This window comes from Erythrolamprus reginae, chromosome Z, assembly GCF_031021105.1.
Source record: "Erythrolamprus reginae isolate rEryReg1 chromosome Z, rEryReg1.hap1, whole genome shotgun sequence".
Classification (NCBI taxonomy): domain Eukaryota; kingdom Metazoa; phylum Chordata; class Lepidosauria; order Squamata; family Dipsadidae; genus Erythrolamprus; species Erythrolamprus reginae.
Genome location: NC_091963.1, coordinates 61,888,790 through 61,901,104, shown reverse-complemented (window position 1 = coordinate 61,901,104; position 12,315 = coordinate 61,888,790). Strand labels below are relative to the sequence as shown.

At 41.9% G+C, this 12,315-nt stretch overlaps 1 protein-coding gene and 1 long non-coding RNA gene across 3 annotated transcripts in view; one reads left to right on the top strand and one right to left on the bottom strand.

The window, feature by feature from the left end:
- HECW1 (HECT, C2 and WW domain containing E3 ubiquitin protein ligase 1) overlaps window positions 1-11,970 on the top strand; it is a 318,946-nt gene extending 306,976 nt beyond the window's left edge. For both annotated transcript variants that reach the window (XM_070729542.1, XM_070729541.1), the window contains one exon: window positions 11,673-11,970. In XM_070729542.1, coding sequence (XP_070585643.1) covers window positions 11,673-11,784 — 112 coding nt within the window. In that variant the 3' untranslated portion in view covers window positions 11,785-11,970. The remainder of the gene's footprint in view (window positions 1-11,672) is intronic.
- Window positions 912-11,859, bottom strand: LOC139154671 (uncharacterized). Its single transcript, XR_011556956.1, has 2 exons — window positions 11,769-11,859; window positions 912-3,842 (listed from the first exon to the last, which is right to left on the bottom strand). It is a non-coding gene; the product is annotated as an uncharacterized lncRNA (long non-coding RNA).
- Window positions 11,971-12,315: the final 345 nt, after the last annotated feature.

Sequence of the window (12,315 nt, the reverse complement as noted above, 5' to 3'; positions counted from 1 at the left end):
TAATTGTCTAAATTTATATTGAATCCAAAATTTCTACACCATTTAATCATTGTCTCTTACTCTTCCCATAGTGCCTGCTCTAATAGGTAATAATATATTTTAAAATCATTTTTTCTTCTGTTCCTAAAATTATTCTATCTGATCCTGTTGTCTCCATTTTTATGCCTGGTTCTCTTTTGTCCTTCATGTATTTAATCTGAATTTGCAAGTGAGCCCACCCCTCTAGTTTTATGCCTTCTTCATTTAAATCTTTCCTTGTTTTTAAATCTCTGTTTACATCTAAAAGTTGTTTATATGTTATTATATTTCCTGACTGAATAACATTTGGGTGCACATTACTCTACTGTGGATAACCAATTTAGGATCTGTGTATAATTTTGCTTTATTATTTTCTTTCTTTTCTTAAAGCATTTCTAATATAGTACCTTTGGAAGTATTGGTGGACTTTATACTTTTCTTCCCATAAAAAAGCATGCCATCCAATTTGTAGATCGTGATCTTCCAATTTCAATATTCTTTAATTTTTTTAGTTGAATCCAATCCCTAATCCAAATTAAAATTGCAGCCTGATAATACTTTTCCCAATCTGGTAGCCCAAGTCCGTCCCTCTCCTTTGAATCTTGCAATAATTTCATTTTAATTCTTGTTTCTTTCTTTTGCCAAATGAATTTTGATGTAATTTTGTTCAAATTTTGAAAAAAGCTCTTCTCTAATTTATCGGTATGCATTGAAATAAAAATAATAACTTTGGTAAAATATTCATTTTAACTAGTGTTATCCTTCCCATAAAGGAGTTGCAGACCTGACCAACCATTTAAGTCTTTTTTTCTTTGTTCAATTAATTTTTCATAGTTGTCTTTTTTAAAAGTGGCACACCTTGATGTTAATAATATTCCTAAATATTTTTCCTATTTTTGTCATTTGCATTCCCAATTTTTTTATTAATTCTAATTCCTGCAATTTGGTCATGTTTTTAGCTATCATTTTTGTTTTTTCATTATTAATTTTTAATCCAGGCAATTTTTGACAGTCCACCAATAGCTCCATTAGCCTACTTCCTGATTTTAATGGCTCCTCAATTATAAATACTAAATCAACTGCGAATGCTTGAATCTTATAAATTTCTCCCTTTATCTCCATACCTTTGATTTGTTTATCTGCTCTAATTACACCATGTAACAATTTTTTTAAAAAAATTGTTCCCAGTTGTTAAGTGTGTTTTCCTGATTGACTGTACCTTAAATGAATAGAAAAAAGTTATTATTCCCTATAAACTTTGCTTTTGTGGTCAGCACAATGATATTTTGAAATTGATCTATTTTTAAGGATATTCGCAATATTTCAAGATACTTAAGAAGCTTCTGGAATTGTGAGAACTATCAAAAAGTTTCTAGAACTGTCCAGAATTATCTGCAACTTTCTGGGACTGTACAGAATTGTAGATAGCTGTATAACTACAGTTATATAGGGCTCTATAGCCCTTTCTGAGAGACAGAAAGACAGGATCTAATTCATCGGGATTGCATAGTAAGTGGACAATGGCCATCACAGACAAAGGGGAATTGACCTAGACAGACAGGTGTGAATTCAATATCTATTCAGATTCTGATAACAACAGTATTCACACTTCACCCCACACCCGTTACAGGAGGAGCTTAGGAATGTAAATGTATATATTGTGTGTTACTCTGGTACCGGGTGATCAATCTTGCTCTGCTGAATCCTCAGTACACTCTTGTACTTTAATACTGCATAGAACAAAGATCATTTTTATCAAGTTTGGAGAGACATCCTTTTTCCTTAGAGTATAGAGCAACTTATTCAATTTAGATGGCATCAAGAAGTTGCATACATCCAGCAGACACATTTTGCTACGTATGTGGCCTGCAAATGACAATATTTTAACAGAGGGATGTTTTGAGATGTAGTCATTGAGAAATGGAGACAGCACACAGCCCGGGGGGGGGGGGGGGGTTGGACTCCTGTGCTAATTGTATAGGTATCTGAAGGGCCTAGCTTCACCTGCTGCTTCCTGCCTGTTAAGAAGCTTATGATCCATTTACAAGTGTGGTCAGGTACAGCTAGCTGATTTTGTTTGCTTGTTTGTTTATTAGATTTTTATGCCACCTTTCTCTGCAGAGTCAGGGCAGCTCACAACAAAATAGGTACAAAAATACAATGTATAAGAAATCTAAATTTAAAAATCAGATTTAAAACTCCAATGCATTAAAACAATCATCCACACCCACCCCATATCCATTCCGATTCTTGGTTGGAGCTAGGCATAACATTGAGTGCTCCAAGCCTGCCAGCAAAGGTGAATTTTTAAAGCCTTGCAGTTGGCCATGAGGGTGGGGGTGGTAGGAATCTCTGCAGGGAGTTGATTCCAGAGGGTTGGGGCTACCACAGAGAAGGCTCTTCCCCTAGGCCCCACCAGGCAGCATTTTCTAGCTGACGGGACCTGGAGAAGGTCAACTCTGTGGGACCTAACTAGCCACTGGGATACATGAGGCAGAAGGCAGTCCTATAAGTAATCTAGTCCCAAGCCATGTAGGGCTTCATAACCAACATTTTGAATTGCATTCAGAGACCAATCAGCAGCCAGTGCAGCTTGTGGAGGGATGATGACACATGGACATATCTTGGAAGGTCCATGACAGTTCACATAGCTGCAGTCTGCACTACCAGCAGTCTCTGAACATTCTTCAAAGGTAGGCCCATGTAGAGAGCATTGCAGTAATTGAACTTCGAGGTAATGAGGGCATGAGTGACTGTGAGGAGAGATTGGTTCCCTGTCCAAATAGAGCTACAACTGGTGCATCAGGCGAACCTGTGCAAACGCCCCTCTCGCCACAGCTGAGAGATGGTGTTTTAAACTTAACTGTGGATCAAGGAGGATGCCCAAGTTGCGGACTCTCTATGAGGGGGGCAAGAGCTTCCCTCCCTTAGTAATGGACACATTAGGTTACCCCTCAGAGGCAAAACCCACAGCCACTCTGTCTTGTCGGGATTGGTCATGATCCTATTAAAACCCATCCAAACCCTAACAGCCTCCAGACACTAGCACATCACTTCCACTGCTTCACTGGTAGAAATGTATATCTGGGTGTCATCTGCATAATAATGGTAACTCACCCCATGTTGTTGGATGATCTCACCCAGTGGTTTCATGCAGATATTATGCAGCAGGGGGAAGAGGGCTGCCCCTGAGGGACCCCACAGAGGTGGGACCTAAAAGCTGACCTCTGACCCCCCGACAACACCAACTGCTACCAATCAGAGTGGTAGGAGGAAAACCACTGTAATACAATGGCTCCTAGCCCCAACCCTTCCAATCAGTGTAGAAGGATACCATGGTTGATGGTATTGAAAGCTGATGAGAAGTCAAGAAGCACCAGAATAGAGGAATGACCCCTATTCTGGGCCCACCAGAGATCATCCATCAGCTCTTTGTATTTGAAACACTGTGATTTGCAGGATGTTATCACTAAATTGACTTATTTAGCCAGGTTTCAGTGCAGAGAGCTGCCAAGTTGTAAAAATCAGAATAGCATCTATTTAAAAGAAGTGTTTCATCCATCTTATTAGTGAGTGAACATAAATTATTCAGGGAGTGTGAAGGGAGAGGGGATTTTATCCCACTTTTCCTTAGTCTATTCAAAATTCCTGCTCGCTTACCCTTTCTTTGCCTCCAGCGTCTCCTCCATTTGTTTTTGTTTATCCATTGTTCAGAGGAAGTTGCTTCTTCCTGTGTTAGAATCTCTTCTGCATTGAAGAAGGTGTGGAAGTGAAGTCACAGAAATGCCCATCAAAGAAAAATTGCTTGATGCTTAGCAGTTGGTCTGTTGAGTATGAAATTCGTAGTGAATTACAGAGAATGATTTTAAAAATAGCAAAATTATCAGAGAGCATTTCACCAAGGCTGCCATCAGCAGTGCCATCTTGGCAACCTTAGAGGTTGCTTTAAATAATCATGGTTTTTAGAAGTCATAGATAAAATTAATCTATGGGGCTTCTCTATGGAAAATATATACCCAATAGGTTTTGACAATGCTAGAAATATCTTCATACATTGAATTTCAATTATAGATCTCCAACAAATGTAAGCAATTTTACCTTGAAAAAGTTTGCTTTGGCCTCTTACTTGTTATTAATCACAATTTTGAAATTTTGTAAGGCTTTCACTTTAGTAAGGCTGGATAATCACCCTCAGAACTCCTTTTTGGAATATTCCTATGATTGTACAGTTATTTCCATGTGATAATGTCTCACAATGAGCAATACACTACTATGCTACTTCCTATACAAAGTCTCTAGACACTTTCATTTATCTGATCTTGAAGAAACTTCCAGGCAGAGAGTATAATTTCATAGAAACATAGAAATATAGAAGTCTGACGGCAGAAAAAGACCTCATGGTCCATCTAGTCTGCCCTTATACTATTTTCTGTATTTTATCGTAGGATGAATATATGTTCATCCCAGGCATGTTTAAATTCAGTTACTGTGGATTTATCTACCACGTCTGCTGGAAGTTTGTTCCAAGGATCTACTACTCTTTCAGTAAAATAATATTTTCTCATGTTGCTTTTGATCTTTCCCCCAACTAACTTCAGATTGTATCCCCTTGTTCTTGTGTTCACTTTCCTATTAAAAACATTTCCCTCCTGGACCTTATTTAACCCTTTAATATATTTAAATGTTTCGATCATGTCCCCCCTTTTCCTTCTGTCCTCCAGACTATACAGATTGAGTTCATTAAGTCTTTCCTGATACGTTTTATGCTTAAGACCTTCCACCATTCTTGTAGCCCGTCTTTGGACCCGTTCAATTTTGTCAATATCTTTTTGTAGGTGAGGTCTCCAGAACTGAACACAGTATTCCAAATGTGGTCTCACCAGCATTCTACATAGCGGGATCATAATCTCCCTCTTCCTGCTTGTTATACCTCTAGCTATGCAGCCAAGAATCCTACTTGCTTTCCCTACCGCCTGACTGCACTGTTCACCCATTTTGAGACTGTCAAAAATCACTACCCCTAAATCCTTTTCTTTTGAAGTATTTGCTAACACAGAACTACCAATACAATACTCAGATTGAGGATTCCTTTTCCCCAAGTGCATTATTTTACATTTGGAAACATTAAACTGCAGTTTCCATTGCTTTGACCATTTATCTAGTAAAGCTAAATCATTTACCATATTACAGACGCCTCCAGGAATATCAACCCTATTGCACACTTTAGAGTCATCGGCACATAGACAAACCTTCCCCTATGTCACTCACAAACATATTAAAAAGAATAGGACCCAGAACAGACCCTTGTGGCACACCGCTTGTAACCTGACTCTGCTCAGAATACTCGCCATTAACAATAACTCTTTGATGTCTACGCTTCAGCCAGCTGCAAATCCATTGAACTATCCAGGGATTAAGTCCAATCTTCACTAATTTATCTATCAGCTCTTTATGTGGAACCGTATCAAAGGCTTTGCTGAAGTCCAGGTAGGCAATATCCACGGCACCACCTTCATCCAACACCTTTGTGACATAGTCAAAGAAATCAATGAGATTAGTCTGACATGATTTGCCTTCAGTAAAGCCATGCTGATTTGGGTCCAATAAGTTATTGTTTTTTAGGTGCTGATTTATCATCTTTTTGAGTAGAGTCTCCATCATTTTAACTACAACTGATGTCAAGCTAACTGGCCTGTAGTTACCAGCTTCTTCTCTACTTCCCTTCTTGTGAATAGGCACAACACTGGCCATTCTCCAATCCTCAGGAACTTCTCCTGTTAACAAGGATTGGTTAAACAAATCAGTCAGGGGGGTAGTAATGACAGATCTGAGTTCTTTAAGAACTCTGGGGTGGATGCCATCTGGACCCATTGTCTTATTTATCTTTAATCGTTCAAGTTCTTCTAAGACATCGGCTTCTAAGATCACTGGAGCTGAATTCGTACAGCTGGAAGCAATGCTATATCCCTCTATAGTATTATTTTGTAAGGTGTCTTTTGAGAAAACTGAACAGAAGTAGCTATTGAAATGGTCAGCGATATCCTTATTCCCATTAATGCATGTATTATTCCCGGTACTAAGCTTCGTGATGCCGCAGTTTTTCTTCTTCTTATCACCAATATATCTGAAGAAGGTTTTATCCCCCTTCTTTACAGATTTGTCAATTTCTTCCTCTTTTGAGGCTTTAGCAGCATATATTATCTGTTTCACCTCCTTCTGTCTCATTTTATACACCTCCCTATCAGCTATACTTCCAGACTCTTTATACCTCCTATAGGCAGCCTTTTTTTCATTGACTATAGCCCTTCCATCATTGCTAAACCATAGCGGTTTCTTCTTCCTTTTACCTTTAGTTATTTGTCTTACATACAGTCCAGTGGCTTTTAAGATGGCCTTTTTTTAATACAGTCCACTGGGTGCTCGCTCCTGCCATTTTATCCCTCCCCTTTAATTCATTATCTAAATATTCCCCCATTGCATTAAAATTTGTTTTTCTGAAATCCAATACAGTACTTTGGTTGCATTAGAGCAGAGGTCCCCAACCTTTTTTGCACCAGGGACCGGCTTTAAGCTAGACCAGTTTTCCATGGCCCGGTGGGGGGGGGGGGGCTTTGGTCATATGGGGGTGGGGTTATGGAGGGGTGGAGCCAGGGCCGCCATCAGGAATTTTGGGGCCCCATACAGCCTAAGTGTCTGGGGGCCCCCCTCCCCACCATTTTAAAACTACTTTATTTTGCGACATACCAATTATGTATGAAATTTAGCTTCTTTGGGGAGGGGTGAAAGGGGAGAGTAAGAGAGGAAGGAGTGAAAGAAGGGAATGAGGGAGGAAAGAAGGGAGGAAGGAAAAGGAAAGCAAGAAATGGAGGCTACCTTCATGAATGAAGGAGGAAAGAAAGAAAGAAAGAAAGAAAGAGGGAAAGAAAGAGGGAAGGGACAGGAACAGAGGAAGGAAGCAAGGAAACTTATGAAAGGGGAGAGTAAGAGAGGAAAGACTGAAGGAAGGGATGGAGGGAAGAAGGTAGGAAGGAGAAAGAAAAGAAGAAATAGAGGAAGGGAAGGTAAAAGAGAGAAAGAAAAAGAGCAAGAAAGAAAGCAAGAAAGAAAATGAAAGAGAAATAAAAATAGAGAGGGGGAATGAAAGAAATGGAAGGAGGGAAGGAAGGAGAGAAAGCAAGAGAAAGAAAGAAAGCAAGAGAGAGAAAAAAGAATGAAAGAGCAAGAGAGCAAGAGAGCAAAAGAAAGAGAGAAAGAAAGAAAGAAAGAAAGGCAACTTCAAAGAAAGGCTCACTGAGCATCTCTCACTCTCTTTCTATCCCTCTTTCTTTCTCTCTCTTCCTTTCTATCTCTCCTCTTCCTTTATCTCCTCTCTCTCCCTCTCTCTTTCTCTGCCCCCTCTCTCCCCCCTCTTTCCCTCTCTCCCTCTCTTGCTATCTATCCCCCCTCTCCCTCTCTTTCTCTCTCTCCCTCTCTCTCTTTCTCCCCCCTCTCTCCCTCTCTCTTTCTCCCTCTCCCTCTCTTTCTCTCTCTCCCCCCTCTCTCCATCTCTCTTTCTCCCTCTCCCTCTCTTTCTCTCTCTCTCCCCCCTCTCTCCCTCTCTCTTTCTCTCTCCCTCTCTTGCTATCTCTTTCTCTCCCCCCTCTCTCCCTCTCTCTTTCTCTCTCTCCCTCTCTTGCTATCTATCCCCCCTCTCCCTCTCTCTTTCTCTCTCTCCCTCTCTCTTTCTCCCCCCTCTCTCCCTCTCTCTTTCTCCCTCTCCCTCTCTTTCTCTCTCTCTCCCCCCTCTCTCCCTCTCTCTTTCTCTCTCTCCCTCTCTTGCTATCTCTTTCTCTCCCCCCTCTCTCCCTCTCTCTTTCTCTCTCTCCCTCTCTTGCTATCTCTTTCTCTCTCTCCCCCCCCTCTCTCCCTCTCTCTTTCTCCTTCTCCCTCTCTTTCTCTCTCTCTCCCCCCTCTCTCCCTCTCTCTTTCTCTCTCTCCCTCTCTTGCTATCTCTTTCTCTCCCCCCTCTCTCTTTCTCTCTCCCTCTCTTGCTATCTCTTTCTCTCTTTCTCCCCCCTCTCTCCCTCTCTCTTTCTCCCTCTCCCTCTCTTTCTCTCTCTCTCCCCCCTCTCTCCCTCTCTCTTTCTCTCCTTCTCTTGCTATCTCTTTCTCTCCCCCCTCTCTCCCTATCTCTTTCTCTCTCTCCCTCTCTTGCTATCTCTTTCTCTCTTTCTCCCCCCTCTCTCCCTCTCTCTTTCTCCCTCTCCCTCCACTCACCCATCCCGGGGGTCTTTTTCGGACTTCCCAATCCAAGTCACGCAGCCTTGCGGAGCTCCTGGTGGTCTCTCATCCCCAAATCAGCCAGGTAAACACGGCCCCCTCTTCCCTGGCCCGAAACCAGCGAAGGTTGGGGGAATTTCTGCGCAACCCCGGCCACTTTCAGGGTTAAATTCCTCTCCCCGCCCTCTCCGCACCTCCGAAGGGAGCAGGGCAGAGTTGCTGGGCTGGCCAATTCTGGGCAGGGGGCGAATTCCTCCCGGGGGGGGGTGGAGGTGTGGAGGTGTGCGTGCGCCCGGAAGGTGTCCGAATTTTGCCCGGCGGAGCTCTGCAAACACGAGGCAGGGAGGGAGGGAGGCCGTTGCCCGGCCAGCGGGCACCAAACAGGGCAGGGCTCCATGGGAGGGGAGGGGGCACCTCACGGCTGGGGGCTGCCTGGCTTTGTGATTTTGGCTGGGCGGGGAGTTAGGAAGGTCCTACTTCTCCCCCCCCCAGCCAAAAATTCAAAGCCTATCTGCTGGATACGGGCGATGAGTGGGACAGAGCGGAAGGAAAGCCTCTTGCAGCAGCTGCCACAGCCACCGGCTTCGGCGCCGCTCGTCCCGCTCATCACCCATATCCAGCAGATAGGCTTTGAGTTTTTGGCTGGGGGGGAGAAGTAGGACCTTCCTAACTCCCCCCCAGCCAAAATCACAAAGCCAGGCAGCCCCCAGCCGCCAAAGGAGCCTCCTGATTCTCCCCGCCCTGCCCGACGCCCCACCCTGTCCTGCATAATGTCCTCTGCCGGGAGGGCAGCGCCGCTGCGGACCGGCTGGAAAACCCCAACGGCCCGGTCCCGGTCCGCGGACCGGCGGTTGGGGACCTCTGCATTAGAGGATTGCTCACAATGAATTTTTACATCAAACCACAAACATAGATGGTCACTGCAACCTAAATTTTCTCCCACCTTGACATCTGAAAGCAAATTCCCATTCGTAAAAACTAAATCTCCATCACTCCGCAGTCTGCATTGGCTGCCGATCAACTTCCGGTCACAATTCGAAGTGTTGGTTATGACCTTTAAAGCCCTTCATGGCACTGGACCAGAATATCTCCGAGACCGCCTTCTGCCGCACGAATCCCAGCGACCGATTAGGTCCCACAGAGTGGGCCTTCTCTGGGTCCCGTCAACTAAACAATGTCAGTTGGCGGGCCCCATGGGAAGAGCTTTCTCTGTGGCGGCCCCGACTCTCTGGAACCAACTCTCCCCAGAGATTAGAACTGCCCCTACTCTCCCTGCCTTCCGTAAACTCCTTAAAACCCACCTTTGCCGTCAGGCATGGGGGAACTGAAACACCTCCCCTGGGCATGTACACCTACTGACATCATGACTTACATAGCCAAAACCTTCAGCTTTACACCACTGCCTTAACCACACATTAAACTCTCTGATACACGTTGTTTTAACCTCTTGGCCACAAACCGGTAACACCTCTGAGAAAGTCACTGAATCAGTTATTTTACCCAGCTCCACACTAAGACATTGAAAATCTCATTTTACTACATTAACATTTCTCTGGGACAAATCATTTGTGCCAAGATGCACCACCACATCAACGTTATTATCTTTACTCACAGCCTTGACAATGTTTGTAATCCGCCTCCTGTCCCTGCTGGCAGTGGCCCCTGGGAGACACCTCAGCACCTTCACCACATCCTTGCTCTGTCCCAAATCAACACCTCTAACAGTTGAATCACCCACAAGAAAATGTGTCCTCTTTTTATTTCTACTAACTGCACTTGATGGTTTGGTTACATTTATGACAACTTCCCCTTTGAACATCCCCTCATTCTCTGCCTGAGGGACCTTGCTAATATCTCCAACATCCTTACTATTTAAATCCGCAAGAACATTATAGGAATTCGATACAGAGAGACCAAAATTGCTATGTTTTTGCTCAACTGCAAGCAATCTTCCTGAACCGACAGTTGTCCACACAGCCCTCCTCCTCGGGGGGGCGCTGTGGAAGTGGAGGCTGGACACATGGATGCATTACAGCACGTGGCTGGGACAATCTTTCCACTTCTGACTGCAAGCTACAAACTAAGGACTGCAATCTAGAGATCTCGCCATCTAACCTAGATGTCCTTATGCAAAGAGGGCAGTACCCCAAGTTCCACAAGGTACTACGGAAGACAACAGCCAAACAAGGGTTACACTGCACCAAGCCAATCATCTTAACAATGTATTGAAATACAAGTACTTAACAAGAAAATCAACAACCCCTATTGCTACCAAACTTTGCTGATTTTGGTTTCGGCGCGCGGGCCACTACCTTCCTCTCTCCTTCTCTGTGATCTGAAAGTGCAAATTTAAAAATGGCTTTTTCCTGCTTTTTATCCTTCCCAGTCTAATCCTGCCCCAGTTGAACACAAACTTCCAATAAAATTGCCTCTTACAGCCAGTTATATCTACCCCTTCTCCTTGAATTCAAAAAAATGCAAAATGCAAAAAGTAAAAATTTCCACTGTTAAAAAAACCAACATCCTCTCTTATTGCCAAATTTGTGCTACCATTTATGCAATATATCACACCATTAATTAAATGTGAATATTCATTTATTTATCATTTATACTAAAATAGATAGTTCCCACTTAACAGCAATTCATTCAGCAACTATAATTATGATGTTGAACAAATAGTAGTTATGGCTTGCCTTCAAAGAAACGTTGTTACAGTTCTCCCAAAGTCATCCAAAATATGGTCTTTAAAACCATATTTAAATATGCAATTTCTACAATTAATTCATTATCAGTTATAGTGAAAAATCAATGCATAGATCAATTAAATAAATAAAAATGGACAATTAAAAGAAAACTTACAAGTCTTTTGGGTTACACCAAAATTCATTAACCAGTTTAGATGCCCCATAAAAAATTACACAAAATGGCAGAAATCACCAAGAATCCAACTTGATATTTCATGCATCTTACCATTTGAAGAAGTAGAGAGTAACCATACTTTCTGAATATTTGAATTAGGAGATAACCACGTCTAGAATTATAGCTGCAAATACAGGTCTGTCAATCTTCTAGTGAGCATTATCATTACAGCTTAAAAGAAAAGTGCCTAATTCTAGTCCTTCGTTGACATTTTTCCTTTCTGATCTCTATTGCTGGTTGTGGAAGAGTTATGTTTACAGTTCAAATGGGAAATTGTGACTATGAAGAATCTAAATCTGGAGAGAAGAATTGTGCGTAAGATTCTGATTAAAGATATAGCCTTTCAAACCCATTGTTAATTTACAAAGTAATAACAAATATGTTATTTCACTTGCATTTTCAGGTTTAAAAGGACCAATAAGGCAAGTGACATGCATTTGACTATTTCTAACAAAAATGCTATTTTCATTTTGCAGGGCCCATACTTGTTTCAATCGTCTGGATCTTCCACCTTACCCATCATATTCAATGTTGTGTGAAAAGCTGTTGACAGCTGTTGAAGAAACTAGTACCTTTGGATTGGAATGAAAAAAGGGATTCAATTGTTTCCTTGTCAATGACATCATTCCCTCCTTCTACCATCTGAATTTGATTTTCAGTATTTTTTTTTCTGATGGAAAAGACAAGAGAAATAAAAGCTGTGCATGAAGAACAGCCTTCCTTTAAGAACTAACTTTCATGATTTTCATCTTTAATTCTCAATGGACAATTACCCTGTATGCAATATGAAAACAAAGTCTCCATGTATCTACATGTACCTCCATTAGTAATACTGAAAATACGAATGCAAGTTATTCTTCACTTGACCAAGTGTTAATGTTTACTTCTATGTTGATTAAAAAAGAACATTCATGAAGCATTCCAAGTTATATGTTCATCCTTTCCATCTTAATTGTACTATGTCTTTACATTTGAAGTTGAAGAAACAATCTCATTCATTTATCCTTGATATTTGTATTTATCATACAAAGATGAGAAACATGAGCAAAATTGAATTTTTAAATGTGAACTCATAATTCATATGAGTTGGAATTGGACCTGCAATGCAATCAGAATGTG